Raw genomic sequence first — 17,288 nt, forward strand, 5'->3', positions numbered from 1 at the left:
CATATTTTCAGTTTTTCAATCGAGTAAATGGGGAAGGAGAAATTTTTTGAATAATTAGCAAAAATTAAACAAAAAAACCTAAATGAAAAAAATCCACTTTTAAAGTCAGAATGATTGCTTCCATAGCAAACTCATTCTTTAAATAAAGCAAGCAATGATTTCTAAGCCATTAGGAAATATTTGGCAAGACAAAACTTTCTTAGACTTCTCCAAATAAAGAATAATTTTCAGGGTTTTTTTGGGATCTAAACAAATAGAACTAAATTGGACAGGGCTATTTGAACTGATAGATTAATAAGAAAAACATAATTTGTTTTTAATGTTGTTATTTGATTTTCAGTCTCCTGAATTTACATGTATATTTAAGGAAATTTCTCCCCTCCTTGTTAAGTTATAAAGATGTGTGGTCAATGTGAGAAATTTGTATCAGGAGAGTTTGGCCCAGGGGGTTGATTTTGTCAGGCTCTTGAATTTTTCATTGTAATTCTGACATGCCTCTGAACAAAATTTACTTTAAAAAAAAAGAATTGTAATATTATTCTATTTCTGTTTCACAGTTCTTTAATAAAAAGAACAGTGTTTCAGAGGTCTGGATTTAAAAACCAATGTCACAGGCTACCTATCAAATTCTAATAGTTACCTATTCTTTTCAGCTAGAATCCTGCCAAATGCCTGGAGACTGATAGAAGTTTCTTCATATATAATTGACAGGCATTCAATAATAGAGTACCTATAGAATAGCATTAGTTTTTTTTTAAAAAAGTGCCTTTGTGAAATGAAGGCATCATGAGAAATCTGGAAAGTATGCATGTATTTAGGAGCAGTTTGAATAAAATACTTAAAATTATTGATTGTCAATGAGGAGAGAAAAAGAAAAGTACAGAGAATGTTAGGGGTAATTAAAGCAACTAATGATAGTATTTGAGGGCACACTGAAGTTTTGTGAGTGTGTATGCACATATGTTTTTGCTGGATTTTGCTAAATTCTCTATGTATTAACAGTTATTTTCCATATTTCTATGAGCATGAAAAGTACTAGAGAATAGAACTTTTACCATAGATGTTGCTTTATAAAAATCAGGATATTTCAACAGAAGAAAAATACTTGATCCTTTTATGCAATTTAACTTTAAATCATTTATACACCCAAGAACATACATTAATAAAATGAGATCTCTTTGAACCTGAGTTTCTCTTTAATCTTCAAATTAGATTTTAAGGAATGAAATATTAGGAATTCCATCAATAAATTGAAACAGAAATAGATTCATTTGAGCTAATGTCTGTATAAAGTGGCGACATTCTTATATTAAACATGGTGATTTGGTATATTATATTACACATTTTCACTTATTTCATGGAGAGTAGAATTTTTATGAACAGTAATTCAGAAAAATATGAGTTGACTTCTTGGAACTCTTTCCACATTAAAAATATACTTTAACTGATACTGTTTTAGTCTTTTCTAGAATACCCGGGAAAATATTCTAAATGCTTTGTACATTGTTCTTTAGTTTCAGCTCAAATTCTCAAGAGCAACCTTGCAGGAATGGAACGACAAATTGTTCATCTGGAAGGTGACATCAAGAAATTCCCTCAGACAGGAAATGAACATGATAAGTTCGTGGAAAAGATGACGATATCCTTTATTTAAGCATTTTGTTTATTTGTTAGTTTCTGTGTGTGTGTGTGTGTGTGTGTGTGTGTGTGTGTGTGTGTGTGTGTCTGCCTGCCTGCCTGCCTGTCTATTTACTATGTGGTTATTTCTAAATTTACCAGTCTATTCGTACTGTCTGTATAAATTTGTGTACAGGCTTTTTTTTTTTTATTAGCAGCATAAATTTTAGTTTGTGATGTTTTGAACCAGGTAGAGTAGGCAAGGGAACAATTATATAAGAAAACAATGCTGTTACTCAAAGAAGAATTTCATTTGAAGGCCCACAAGATATGCAAGGTAAGTATTATGAGGCTTGATTATACCTAAAACAAAACAAAACAAAGAATCTCCTTACGTAGTCATTTGTGTAAAGGAAGTGATCAACAGGAGAATATTTTTCTGGTCAGAGATTTTTTTTTCTTTATGTGTGTGCGAGCGCACAGGTTTTTTTCTGAGGGCATATGTGCATTTTCAAGGGCAATCAGAGTATGACTAATATCAGTAGACTCAAAGGATTGTGAAGGATAAAATGGATGCATGGCTGGATGAATAGATGAATTGATCAGTAGATTATATATTTAACTAAATTACAGTAGCTGGCTATGTAACAGTAAGCATTTCCTGATAAATAAATAGGTTTTAAAGTCCCATTTTTCATACATTATATTCATATAAATTACAGAAATATATGAAAGGAGAACTTGAGAAATAGCATTTAGCTTGAATTGTTTAATGTTAAACCTGGTGTTTAAAGATAAACTACATTAGAGCTGGGGTTTTTTTTCTACTTTGGTTTTCAAAAGTTAAAGCCATATCCTCTTCTTCTGTGTTTAAGTAAATATCTTGAACTGCAGATTGACTCTCTATTTTATATCTCTAGAGGGAATAAATAATGTAAATTCTTTATCTGATAATAAGTAAATTCCTTCAACAACTGTATGGCAGTCACCTTGTTTCAAGGTTAAATCTATTACCTTTTTCTTCTCCGATATGTTTTCTTTCCTGCCCACCTTCTAAGTTACAGTACTGAACAGTTACTTGAGAATGGCAGTTTAGATTTATGTGATTTTTTTTTCATTTTTAGTTTTTTGATTCATGAATTAATACAGTGTTTTGTTTGGTTCTTTAGTGATACTGAGTACTTTTGTAAATAAGAATATTAGAAATATAAGTTTGTGGGTGATTGAAGACAGGAAATCCTCAAAATAGAACCTTAAATTACAAAACTGCCCACATTGAGATACTTAATGTGAAGATGTAACTTTATTGCTGATTAGATTATTCCTCTAAATATGTTATATTGTTCGGTGGCTGGAAACACCACCTACATTTTTCAATTTTTGATGTTGGTTCTTGCCTCATATATTTAAATTTAATTTATAATCCTCTTATTCTTTTTATCATTTTCTTCAACAGTTGGCTTGTGGCCACATAACAGCTTGCACCATTGAGGAGTTTTTGTTGCTTGTTTAGAAAAAGAAAATTTCAAACCCTCATGAACTTGGCTTGGGCTCTTTATCTTATTTCTCTTTATGCAAGTAATTAAGCATTTTAAAGTGAAAATCCAGAGCCTTCTGTATCTGTATGTTATAGATAAGCGGTTATTCTTCATTTGAGGGGCATTAAAGTGTGACTATTTGTCTACAAGGGGATTGAAAATTATATTAAAATGTATGGGGCTCAAACTTTGTGTATCATATTAAAAATATATACACAGCAATTTATTTTAGAGAAAAAGTTAGAATATTGACTTGAATTGGTTAAAAACTCCAAATTAATGAATTCCAATGATAGAACTATTGCTCAAATTATTCTTGTTTTGGAAAACTCCTTGGTCATCCATTGAGAGTTTTGATCTTCTAGAAAATGACAAACAAAATGCATGGTAATTGTATATATGTATGTTAAATGAATTCTGATGCCTACTTAATATTTTTTCTACTGTTCTGGTAGTTTCAAAAGGGAGGGATATTTTATTGTGGGATACTTAATTCTGCTTTATAATTAGAACCGTGATTCTATTTCTAGTATAGGATTCTCTACACTGGATAATCTTTCCAGTATTTCTGTTCTCTGCCAACAAATGGTTTTGCTTCAGGGCACTGGCCCTTTAAATTGAATAACTACAGGCCTAAGTATGGGAGTAGTTTCCCTTGAAAGTAACATCACCTACTTAAATAGTAATCTCTTTATAAGGACTATGAGTTCAAAAACTGAACAACAGTGCCACTCTTCTGGGCTTTTAGAAAAACGTTAGTGCTGTAGTTAGCAACAGTGGCATGGTGGAGAGAGCAATTGAATATACAGATTGAATCTTCACCAAATCTCCAGGTTGGGCTAAGTCCTATAGCATCCAATATTCACTCTTACTCTTTCACAATATTGATTAAACACTTATAATATGCTAAGCTTTGCCAAGCCATGAAAAATACAACATTGCACAAGATAGGAAACTTGACCTCAAATTGCTGACAGTCTGGCATTTACACGTTTCTCTGGCTTAGTTTCCCCATGGCAAAGATCATGTCTGGTGTGTTAATTTCTGTATGCCTATCACAGCCCGCAACATCTAGCAAGATGTAAGCACTCAGTAAGAATGTGTTTAATCACAGAATATTATAGCTAGCGACAATGGATATCATCTCCTTCAAGCTCCTACTTTTATTTAGCACTTCAAAAGGGCTATTGTTAAACAGTAGTAGGCTGTGCTGATAGTTATAAAACTTTTCTTTATATAAATCTCAGGAACCTGAGTAACATTGAATCACATTTTTAGAGCACGCATGTAAAGTGTAATAAGTTTTAAGGGGATAATACACACTGTTTATAAAATAAATGTCAAAAAATTTGAATAGCAATGACAAAAAAGAATGAAACCTCTCCTAAGAATGGAGTGGCCTAAGCTATTTCCTGCATCCTGAAGAATAGCCAATGACTTTTGAAGGTAGCTCATCACCTCTGTCTCCCTTTCTCTACCCCAATCCAATCACCTTTTCTGACTGTGGGGGAGGAAGAAATATTCTCTACCCTTTTAGCTTCTTCCAGCTGGTCTAATAATGAAATCAACATGGGATAGATTAAAAAGAGAAAATAACCAAATTTAATCACATACATATATATGTGAACCCTTCATACATGAGAGACTCAGAGACCCCACCTAATGTGAGAGTTTCAGAGACAGAAAGGTAAAATAAGGCATATGTGACATTCTGAGCTAAGGATAAAGTCAGATACCTTGGGGCTTCACAGGGGGAGAAAAGTTATTCACAGGACAATGAGAAGAGTAAATGTTTAGAAATTAGAAGTTTGTCTTGCACTATAGATATGTCATAAAATGTTATTTCTGGTAATAACTCTTAGGGAAAGCCCCCCAATATAAATTCTTTAAGGGAGAGGTAATAGTTTCTCATGAGCCATCAGGGTCTTGATTGCCTTCAGCTCAAAATAATGCACATGCCAAAGTAGCACATCTTGGGGAGGCCTGTTCTGAACACCTTCATGGCACAAAAAATTGGTAGAAAAAGAAAACTAAGCAAAACCAATTTTATAAGACTATAAAGCAGGGAGAAATAGGGAAAATTCTCTTATAAATTGTAGTAGGGAAGTTCTAGCACTGTATATATTGAAACACACATTCAAATATCTAGCTAACCATGGGGGAGAAACTGTTACTGTTTCCTGATTTTAAAAAGCAAAGTTCTTAGTATTCTTCATGCTAATATGCTCACCATAATAGTATTGGAAGTTATAAGCTCATTTGTGTAGTGAATTAAAATAGAGGCTATATTCATTTTTAGTAAGTTATAAAAATGATTATATTCATTCTCATTTATTGAATGTTTATACTATGTATCAGACATTGCCTAATTATATATACTTGAGTTTTTAAAAATGTTTCTTTTTATTATTTTTTATATCTGATGATATAATTGACCACAGTTGTCTCCATGTCATTGTAGTGAGCTTGGGTTTGTTCAATCAGGATAACTTCAACAACTCAAAGTTATGTGCCTGTTATCCCTGTTGTTTTTCATTTATTAATTTCTAGAAGTCATCTTTTTTAAAAATTTTTTAAGGTTATCAGAAATTATGTAGTCAGTGTCAGTGTTCAGCACCCATTGCAAATATTGGTAGGTGGGATGAGGTTTAGAATCACATCCGATTTCAAAGCTGTGAAAAATAACCCATGTTTAAGAAACATGACAGGGAGCACTGTGAATGGATTACTTGCCTTCTTCAGGCTTGTTCTCTTTGACTTGACATTATATGTGGATTCCAATTTCTGCAGGTTTTGTCTTCTTGACCAGTATAACTGTGATAGTTTTTTTTATTTTTCTTTTAAATCAAAGTATCACTTTTACTTACTGCACCTTCCTTTTCCCAAAAGGAAAGACCATTCTCAAAAGAAGACTTTTTAGTCTTTTAAATATGTGCCATAGTCCAGTTTTAACATCCTACACTGTTTAAAAAACACATTAAACCCAATGTTGACTTTACTTCTTATATCCTATTGACAAATATCTTACCACATTTACTCACATAGATTTTGTCAACAGCAGGGCTGTCTATTGCTCCAAATCAGCTTAGCTTTTTGATTGACTGCTGACTAAATCATTTCACCAACTGGAGGACAGAGAGTGACTGAGCCGCAGGGGCACCATTAACACATTGACAAGAAGAGCTGACAGAATGTTAATGACATTAACACCTTGTCAACTAATATCAACACCTGGGATTTCCTCATAGTAGGAGGGAGAGTCATTTGGAGTGGTTAAAAATCTAGTTACTGAGAAAGCACATTGTCCTTACAAGACAATTCAAAACAGATTTGAGGTCTCCACCGTACTGCATTTATGTTCATTTTTTCTGCTATTCTTTCTTAAGAGAATAATTTCTAAAAAGGTGAAAAATCTCAAAGTTGTCATTCAAACACATTAATCACCTTTGAGAACATGATAATAGAAAATTTTAGTGAGATGATAATCCCCATTTTGTAATGTAAATGCCATATAAAATTGACAAAACAAAAACTGCGCACGCGCGTGTGTGTGCGCGTGTGCGTGTGTGTGTGTGTGAGAGAGAGAGAGAGAGAGAGAGAGAGAGAGAGAGAGAGAGAGAGAGAGAGAGAATGTAGTCATCCAGGCTATTTTCTAGGTCCTGAAGAAAAATCGAGAACTTTAGACTGACTTGACTGCAAGGAAGTCCACTTACTCTCTCTCTTTACCTTCAACTGCCTGCTGATCTCAAACTCAAAAAATTAGGAAGTTCAAAGCAAAACTTTTTTTAAGGAGACTGCTCAGGGATAGAAGATCCAGGTTTAAAAAAAAATTCAAAACAAACACACACAAAAAAGAGCATGGTCAGTAATGGAGATAATGCATACATTGTAAAGTGAATTGTTTTTAGAAAATCATGTGGGGAAAATATTTGCTTTTATAAAAAAGATTGTTAGCATTCTTTAAAATACACATTCTTCATAATCATTTTAGGAGTTTTTGTAGTTCAATTATTTCTTCATTAATTTGAAATTGAAGGTGTAACTGTAAATGTAATAATTTATAATAACAAAAATCAAAACGATAATAAAAAAATAATAGCACCTTATTGTTGAATGTCATGTGTCAGCCACAGTGCTCGGAATATACACATATAAAACCCAAAGTGATCTCCAAAACAATCCTATGAGGTAGGTACTACGATTAACCCTATTTGAAATATGCGAAGATTGAGGCTACAAAGGTTTCAAGTTCAAGCATGTAATAAGTCTAGTTAATGAAGGTATGGGAGGAGAAAACTTTACTAGCCTCACAGTTCTTCTGGCTCATTGTCTAATAATTAAATATACATGAGACAGATTAACAAAAGAAGATAACCAAATGTATGGGAACCTCACATGCAAGAGAGAGTCAGAGATAGAAAGGGAAAATGAGGTATATATGACATTCTGAGCTAAGGATCACCTTGGGGCTTTAGAGGGGAGGATGATCATTCTTAGGATGATAAGAAGAGCAAATGTTAAGTTATTAAAAATTGTTCCTTCTCTATAAATAGGTCATAAGGAGTTATTTCTGATGACAACTCTTATTATGGATAAGATCCCTAATTTAACTTCTTAAAGTGAAAGGTAAAAGTTTCTCCTAAGTCTACAGGGTCATGATTGCCTTCAGCTCAAAATAATTCGGATGCCAAAAATGACACATGTTGGGGAGGCCTGTTCTGGATCCCCAGAAAAGACCAGGATTCAAGTCTTGGTCTTTCAGACTCTTAAGCCATGTGCTGGAGACAATGGTATTGTGCTGCCTCAGGTCAGAAAACTTTGGAAATCTGGGATGAATTCCACACTTGTTCACTGTGAAACTATTCTTTCTTGTCTGATCCTCTTCAAATGGGGAAGAGTTTCTCTCTGAAAGGTTTATAAACTAATTTAAAAATTAGCTGCTCATTTATACCATCTCCTCCCGAAAACCTTAATGATAGCAATCAAAATTAATTTCCCTGTCCCCTGTGTTCTCATAATATTTTAATACTTTCATTATTGTATTTGCTAGCTTGCCTACGTTCTGCTTATGTGCATGTCTCCTTTGCACACTGAGTTATAAAATATTTTGAGGTACAGATTCACAGTCATCTTTGAGCACTCTACAACAAGCCCAGCACAATGCTTTGTAGAAAGCTGTCTTAATAAATGTCTGTTTAAATGGGTTAGAGTTCATTGTAAAATGATTAATGTTAAACAACATTCTGGCAGGTAAAGAGAAAATATTAGCTAAATGTTATCCGGCATAACTTCAATTTGACAAAAAAGGGTCTAAGATATTTCTAGTGTTATTTCTTCCTTATGTTTTGATTTAAAATGAGAGTATTAAAAATTATATCTTAAACTGTTAGAAATCACATTCTAAGAAACTGAGTGCAGCATATTTTTTTTAGGATCAGGTAGCAAAAAAAAATTTCTATCGAGGAGTCTTGCTTGTTTGAACTTCAGCTTGAAATTGTTTAGGCTGTGAACTATATTTTTCGAATTCGGTTTAAGGAATTGATAGACATTTTATGCATGATGCTAATGGTGAGAAGAAAATATACTACACAGTTAAATGGGTGCATAAACCCTATCAGGCCACTAGAGTCTCATCTGGAAAAGCATCTTTTTTAGAACATAAAATAGAACATAATTTGTCTGAAAGAGTTAATATATCCCCAACCTGACAAATTCCCATTTTCCCCACCAAAAGCTAAATTTTAAGTGATTAAAACCTTTTTCTGGGATTTATTTATGTTGAGTAGAAATGATATATAAAAAAAGAAGCTTGAAAAAATAAATGATTTTATATGGTTATGGTTTTTGTGTGCATGTGTACTAGAGAACATGTAGCATGTACACGCATCTATACACATACAGATATAATTTAAAGCCATTTCAGTATTTGCAAGAGCATAAATTGGATACTGTAACAAGGAATCTATGAGTTTGTTTCCTTTTGCTTTGATTTGAACTTTATTCAAACTCTTAATTTTTATTTTGAAGGTCCTGCATGCTATGTTAAATATGCACTGTTTATAGGCAATAATAGTGATGTTAGTGTAACTATTCAAGTATTATACTCTTTCAGCAAAATCTTAAATATACTATTTTCATAATATAGAAAAATATATCTGTCTTTTTCTACAATAGAGGTCTGATTATTTCTAGTTAGAATCTATTTGAGATATAGCTTATGAAAATTATAGCAAGTAAACTTAGCTTTTCATCGAACATTCCCTGTTTTCTTCTAGTTTTAAACCATAATTTATGGAAAGTGAATTAGCTTTATAAAGTGAAGCTGGAAAAAATGTTTAGTGTAATAAAAGAAAGCAAATAAATATGTTTAGTAATCATGTAATGCTACTTTCCTTTGTATTGCAAGGGTAAAATAGAATAACATTACATTGTTCCAATTCATGAGTGAAGTTAGAAATTAAAAGATATATATAATAAACATCACTAAAATTATTCAGTTGAGCTTTGATGATGGATACACACGCACACAAACACACACAGCACATAAGACAAACCTTTAGAATTATTATTAATTTGAAATGATTACATCTCAGCTACTTATTTAAAGCTAGGGCATTCACCAATGGTGAGAATGGAAAAATTGATGAAAAAAAAAAAAAACTATAGTGAAGCTTTCCCAAGATCATCAGAGAGAAGGAGAATGTGACCTAGTCATCAATTGATATCGTTTGCATAGGGAAAGGCACGAGTAACTGAATTGAAAATGGTTCCATGGGGTGAAGGAATCAACCCCTTTTTACCTTCTCATAAACATTTAGTAAAGGGCATTTACATATCTGCTAAGGCAGTATCAAATTTGTGCACAACTCTTCAATTACTGATCTCTTAATTTCTTTTTTTTAAATTAAGTTTATTGGGATAACATTGGTTAATACAATTATATAATTTTCAGGTATACATTATCATTTGACATCTATATATTCTATTGTGTGTTTACCACCCAAAGTCCAGTTTCCTTCAGCTACCATATATTTGATCCCCTTTACCCACTTCACCCTCCCCTACCCCCCTATATTTGACCCCCTTAACCCCATCTACCTCCCCTCTCCTCCCCAAACCCCTACCCTCTGGTAACCACTAGTCCATTGTCCATGTTCATGAGTCTATGTTTGTTTGTCCTATTCCTTTGTTGCTTTTAGGTTTATATCCTACATATAAGTGATATCACGTGATTTTCAACTTTTTTTGTCTGGCTTATTTTGCTTAGCATGATTATCTCGAGGTCCATCCATGTCGCAAATATGGCAGCATTTCATCTCTTCTTATGGCTGAGTAATATTCCATTGTATATATGTGCCACAGCTTCTTTAGCCAATCATCTATCCTAGGACACTTCAGTTGCTTCAATGTCCTGACCACTGTAAATAATGCTGCTATGAACATCGGAGTGCAAATATCTTTTTGGATATGGATTTTCAAGTCTTTGGGTTAGATACCCAGTAGAGACACTGCTGAATTATATGGTAGATTGGTTCTTAGTTTTTCGAGGAACCTCCATACTGTTTTCCATAGTGGTTGTACCAATTTGCAGTCCCACCAGCAGTCTATGAGGGTTCCTTTTTCTCCGCATCCCCTCCAGCATTTGTTATTACTTGTCCTGTTGATTATAGCTATTCTCAAAGGTGTGAGATGGTATCTCATTGTGGTTTTTATTTTCATTTCCCTAATAACTAGCGATGTTGAGCATCTTTTCATATATCTGTTGGCCATTTGTATGTCTTCTTTAATTTCTTTATTATGGACCTGACTCAAAACTTAAAGAGACCCATCCCATTTCATTTTGCATACTGTCGATTAGTACCCGGTCCACTTTATTTGACCCATAAGTAGTTTCTAACTTTAGTGTTCTGTAGAAATGCAAAACATTTTTATCAATCTATTTGAATGAAAAGCTATTTGGACTGAGTATTAATAGACCTAAGTTCTAGCCTTGGTCTTTGCATACTTAGGAAAAATGCTGTTTCCCCATTTGTGAAAGTGAAACAATAATACAGTTGACCTTTGAACACTGCAGGAGTTAGGTGTGTTGACCCCCACTGTGCAGCTGAAAATCTACATATAATTTTTGACTCCCCAAAAACTCAGTCGTGCCTTGGTATCATCAGAGATTAGTTCCAGGACATTCCCACTGATACCACAATCTGTGGATGCTCAAGCATCCTTATATACAATGGCATAGAACAATGCATGCAGTCAGCCCTCCGCATCTATGGATTCCCAACCGAGGATCGAAAATACTGTTTTCGATCTGTGGTTAGTTGAATCTGTTGATGCGAAACCCAGGGATACAGTGGGCCAATGATGTATTTATCGTAACAAAATCTTCATGTAAGTAGACCCATGCAGTTCAAATCCATGTTGATCAAGGGTCAATTATACTTACCCATTTCACATATGTTGTTAATTGGACTAGGTATAATAATGACTTTGAACATGCTTTGTAAAATGGGGGAAAAAGTATATAAGGTATCATTTATCACAAAAGGGAAATAATTTTCCCCAAAGAAAATGTTCTTCATAAATAACCATGGTCTGCTTTTATCCATTTTCATTTAATCTAAGTTTTTCTTAATTTTAATCTAAATCTTAAGTTTACTTTTTTTTTTTGACTGAAAGAGAAAAGGAGGCATATTCTTTAAAATGTGGTAAATACCTATAGATGAAGCAGACTGCTTACACTTTATTCCATGAGTACCCAGATGTTTGGTATTAAACAAATCCCTACCTTTTTCACTTCCGTAGAAGAATGGAAGAATCAGTAAATAGAACTTGAAGATAATTGCATACTCCATGAAAACTGATACTCTAAGTGCTAGGACACCTGTAAACTAAGATTAACGTATTTCCTGCTTTCAAAAAGGAATGTCAAGGAGGTGAAACTGACAGAAAGAAGATAGTGGCAAACATTTCATTGTTAAATGAGTATAGTGAAAGCTAAAAATGCAATAGGCATTTTCAATATTCCTTTTCTTCTTTTTGGTCAGACAGCATTCGGGCTTTAGCCACAGTTATAATAATGAAACTTCATTATTTTGTTGGAAATACATTCTCAAGTTAAGCAAGAGATGCAAATGAAAAGTTAAGCATGGGAGCGCATTCCAGAGCCTAATGGAAATGACTTATATATTATCCTTTGTTTTGTATTAGCTATCCCCCTTAGCACAGATAATTAAGAACTGGCTGTACCAACAATTTCTCTAGGTTCAAAAATAAGTTTCTTTCCATAATTTTATCAATCAGCATGTATTAACTACTGCAGAACCTAGCCATATAGTAGGTATCATAGGACTAAAGCATGAAAATGAAGTACAGAATATTCCCTCTGCTTTAAAGAAGCTTAATATTTTAGTTTAAAGCACACCTATGAGAAATAAGTCACTAAAGGATGATATTTAATAAGTTTAATTACATGGCATTGCTTATAAAAGCATTAAGAGTTAACCAGGTAGGGAAAGTTGTGGTTTGGAGCAGCTTCACAGAGGACATAAGATTCAAATTGCTGAAACATAAGCTCTCTGTGTGGAAGAAGTTTACTATGTTGATTTTGTGGTGATCATCTTTTGTACTCACAGTGCCTGGCACATAAGTCGGGCTAAGTATATATCTGTTGAATGCATGAATCCATGATTTGCTCTCTGGTGACATTTTATTTCAAGGATGTTGGAGTATTTTATAGAGGTAGTAGCTTAAAATGTTTTGCTACATACTTTCATAGGTCATCCAAAATGTGATTCTATTTGACTTTGAAATTTATTTAATAACTTTATTTAAACAAAGCCCCCCAAAGCCCCTCACTAATTATGTCTGATTAAATAAATATTAAAATGATTTTGCATGCAAGAACTTGCCCAAACTGGACTGTATGCAGATATTCTAGCATTGAGTTTAAAGAGAATTGGAACTTAAGATTTGAAGTGATCAACTAGACACTACAGGCTATTTTTTATTTACAAGCAGGATTGTTTATTAGTAAACTTTATTTTGTCCAGTAATTCCAATAATATGAAATTAAATAGCTTAAATTCACAACGCATGTTAAAAATAATTAATTTGCTTATAGGCATTGAGATACCATATGATGGGACATATGTGTTAGGTTATCTAACATATCCATTTAAAAACTCAGATACCAATACATAATTGACACAGAAAGTTAGCCCTCTGCTCTAGGCTATATCTCCCATTTGCCTACACATCTATTTAGTCATTCTTTTAATGTATGAATGTGCCTTGTGAACAAAGCATTGGGACTTTTTGGTGTACAAAAATGAATAAGATATGGATTTTTCATTTCAGAAACACATAAGTTTGTGAACAGAATCCACGATATACCCAAACAACTATAAGACACTATGGGTATGATAAATGCAATATAGATGATGGAAAATTCACTCTTTAAAATAAAACCTAGTACATCCATAGAGGTTTTTTGGTCTGCATAGAGTGTTCACATACATCATCTTAGTAGGTATTCAGAGCAGCAGAAGATCGCTTTTGACTGAAAACTTGGAGGAAGGTTTTAAAGAGAGTTACAGACCAAACACGAAGACTCAATCATTAAATATCAAAAATGTGTTGAAAGAACATCAAGTAGACCTATTTGGCTGGGATAATGAGAGTTATTACTAGGAAAGAGAGTAAAATATATATATATATATATATATATATATATATATATATATATATATAAAATATATATACAAAAGATCAAGAATACTGGTCTAAAACATTCGAACAGTTCAGGTGCATTGTAAAGAGATGAAAGGCAAGTAATTCTTGTTCTCCTTCCTCTTCCTGCTTCCAACTACTACATGGTATTTGACTGAATGGGGTGATACTTGCCACTTGCCAACTACTGAACCAAGTAAGGAGTAAAATCAGAATTGTTAACAGTATTCGAAAAGTGTGTGTGTCTGTGTGTGTGAACATACATGTGTGCTCATGCATGAATATGAATGTCTCTAGTCAGTGTTTTGTTTTGTTTTTACATTCACTAATACATTTAAAACTGCCTTGTAGTTTGAATTTGTAACACAGTAATAACAAGATATTTGTATAGTATTTTACAATTTAAAAAGCTCTTTTATCTTCTCAAGTCTTCTCTATAATGTTCCATAGCAAAAGCTATCATATTAATTCTTTCACCTAGTTGATGTTTTTGAGGATTTGTTCATTCTACAAATATTTATTTAAAAGGGATTTTCACTAGCCATGCATTGTGCTGGGTTCTTAGGATATAGTGGTGAGGACAAAGACACTACATAATGCTTACCCTCAGGGAGATTTTAGTACTAGAAGAGATAGAAATTAACCAACTCCACCAGAGATCATGGCAAGTGACATGGAAGAGATTTATAATGCTATGCCAATCAACAGACTAGGAAAGTCTCTCTTGAGAAGGTAATGCTGAATTGAGACGTGAATGATGGATAAGAATTCGGGGAAGAGGTGAAGATGAATCTTTACTTCTGCCTGGTTGTCAACAGGTGTTAAAACTGTTTGACAGTTTGGTACCTTGATGATATGATTAATTGCAATTCTAATGCATACAGTGTCTTGTCCATGGCCTACTGATTTTTTTTTTTCCTTTTAGTGGTTTTAAAGTTAGAGTTAAACCAAATACTGAGGATATTTTATGTTGCAAAAACTCTGTTAACTTTTCCCCCCCACAAAGTTGCCTTTGCTATGGGCTAGGGACTGAATATGGGTAGTTTTGAAAAGCTATGTCAGATTCAGTTGAAAACCTAAAGCTCTACTAACCTTGTGGGAGCTGGAACTTTTCAGCTAAAGAGGTTCGCATAGATTTAGATATTTATCCAAACAGAACTTTCAAACCACCAGAGATTGGCCCATTATTCATTTACGTGGAGCTTAACTACAATGATTTCCTCTTTCAACATTTACTTTTTTTTGTTTGTTTAAACAGCTTAATCGAGAGCTGTAAAAATACTGGATCAGTCTTTTCAAATAAAAATGAAATACAGCTGGCAAGGGTTAGTCATACAGAAGGAACCCTGCTGCCTGCAGGAAGTTTAGGTGTTAAAATGATGTGTTTTTTTAAATACTAGAACATCTACTTTTGGATTACAAGGTCATATCTTTTAATTGCAAGTTTATAAAAACCTAGAAATTCTTTTGATTGTGTGGTGTGTGTGGTGTTTGTGTGCATGTATGTATATATTTATGTGTGAAATATCAAGAATAATGAGATTAGCATTATTGATATGTTAATTAAGGAGTATTTCTATAATTTTATTAACTCAATCACGTTACACATAGGGCATATTGCCTCACTGTTTTCTTTTCTGCACATATTTTATATGTTGTTACTTATGTTTTTCATAACATAAAATGCCAAGATGTGCTTATGCTAATAATACTAATATAGATCCAGTACTCTTTGGACATATGAATGATCATTACCTGTTTTTCTCTTCTGTAAGTCATTGCTTTGCATTTAAATCTTAAAGTTATTAAGCATAAAGTGCGTCAATACTCATTTCCTTTAGAGAAAATAAAAGTATCAGCTTTCAATAAATTAGCTTCAACCCAGAAATTCAGGGAAATGAATTATTTATACAAGTTCCAAGTTATACAAATAAATACTTAACTACAAAGGGGTTGTATTAGGTAATCTTGAATATCCCTTTCAGCTCTATAAAGTTCTTATATCTCTAATTCCACATAGTGTATCCATCCTTGTTTCACCCAAACATTAAATGCATAAATGTTGAATTAGTTTCCTTTCCGATTCATTTTACCAGCGATGATAACATAATACTGTAACATTATTCCTACTGGTTATTCCTATTGATAACAAATTCATCTATTCATTCAGCAAATATTTATTAAATACCTATTAGGCATCAAGGCCCGTGTTTTTCACTGGGGATTCAGTGATGAGAAACTTAAAAATATACATATCACTATTTATGTTGTCTACTGCAATAGATAGTCAAAAAAGAATGTGTAGGATAATACCAGACAGTGATAAGTGATAAGAAAAAAAAAATGAGCAAAGGATTAAGAATTATGGTGATGCTTTAAAATAATTTTTTTTAAATAAATGGATCAAGGAAGGACCTCCCTGAGTGAGCGACATTTAAACAGAAATTTGTATCAAGTGAGGGGATGATTTGTGGGAATAACTGAATGAAGAATTTTCCATGCAGAGGCTCTGAGGTTCGAACATGAACCTGCTCGAAGTGCACAAGGAACAGCAGGAAGACTAGTGTGTCTAGTTTGCAGTGAGGGAGGGAGAAAGTAAGAAGGATAAAGAGTGGTGAAGGTGAAATCATGGAGGACCTTGTGGTATGTTGGAAAGCCTTTTGAGGAAAGAAAAGAGGAGGATGGTTACAGAGATGAGGAAGAAAGGAAGTTGTAGCAGTGGTGAATCAAGACTTTGATTTCAGATCTGTTAATTTTCAGACATTATTAGGCATCCAAGCAGAGATATAGAGCCTAAACTATCTGAATGTTTGAGCCTAAAATATAGGGGAAGATCCAAACTAAAGATAACAATTTCTTAGCCAGTATCACATAGATATTTAAAGCCATTAGACTAAAGATTACCTAACGAGTATAGACAGAAGAGAGAGGTTCAGTGACTAAGGTCTGGGGGTACCCTAACATTTAGAAGTTGGGAAGATGAGAATAATTTTAACAAGAAAGGTAGGGAAACAAAAGATACAGCTAGTGTGGTAAGAGGAAACCATAAAACTGTACTGGCCTGGAAGCCAAGTTACAAAAATATTTAAAGAAGGCTCCTTTTGACTAGATTCATTTATTCTATGCATTGATTAAAAGGGTATTGTTGTGACTTTGTTAAACTGGCATTTTTAGGTAGAGCCCCAGGGTGTCAGTTGGTAAGCCAGTTCTAGGAAAGGCCGTAGAGGAAGTTTATAACTCGCAGACCTTGGAGGAAGTACACATTAGACTTTATTGGGCCACTTGAGGATGTCAGGGCAGAGTGCAGGCAGAGAGAGCTGCACAACCTGGGGCACATGCCTTTATTAAGGTTTGTGAATAGAGTGCCTTGGGGTTCCTAGGCTAAGGCCAGATCAGACAATTCAA

At 33.5% G+C, this 17,288-nt stretch overlaps 1 protein-coding gene across 7 annotated transcripts in view; it reads left to right on the forward strand.

Annotated features, from left to right (window-relative positions):
• Nucleotides 1–17,288, forward strand: part of DIAPH2 (diaphanous related formin 2) — a 776,708-nt gene that overhangs the window by 490,678 nt on the left and 268,742 nt on the right. For 6 of the 7 annotated variants that reach the window (XM_036226378.1, XM_036226380.1, XM_036226381.1 and 3 more), the window contains one exon: nt 1,515–1,639. The exons of the other annotated variant lie outside the window; for it this stretch is intronic. In XM_036226378.1, the coding sequence (XP_036082271.1) occupies nt 1,515–1,639 (125 nt within the window). The remainder of the gene's footprint in view (nt 1–1,514; nt 1,640–17,288) is intronic. 7 annotated transcript variants of the gene reach the window in all.

The sequence above is a fragment of the Rousettus aegyptiacus genome, unplaced genomic scaffold (assembly GCF_014176215.1).
Source record: "Rousettus aegyptiacus isolate mRouAeg1 unplaced genomic scaffold, mRouAeg1.p scaffold_m13_p_9, whole genome shotgun sequence".
Classification (NCBI taxonomy): domain Eukaryota; kingdom Metazoa; phylum Chordata; class Mammalia; order Chiroptera; family Pteropodidae; genus Rousettus; species Rousettus aegyptiacus.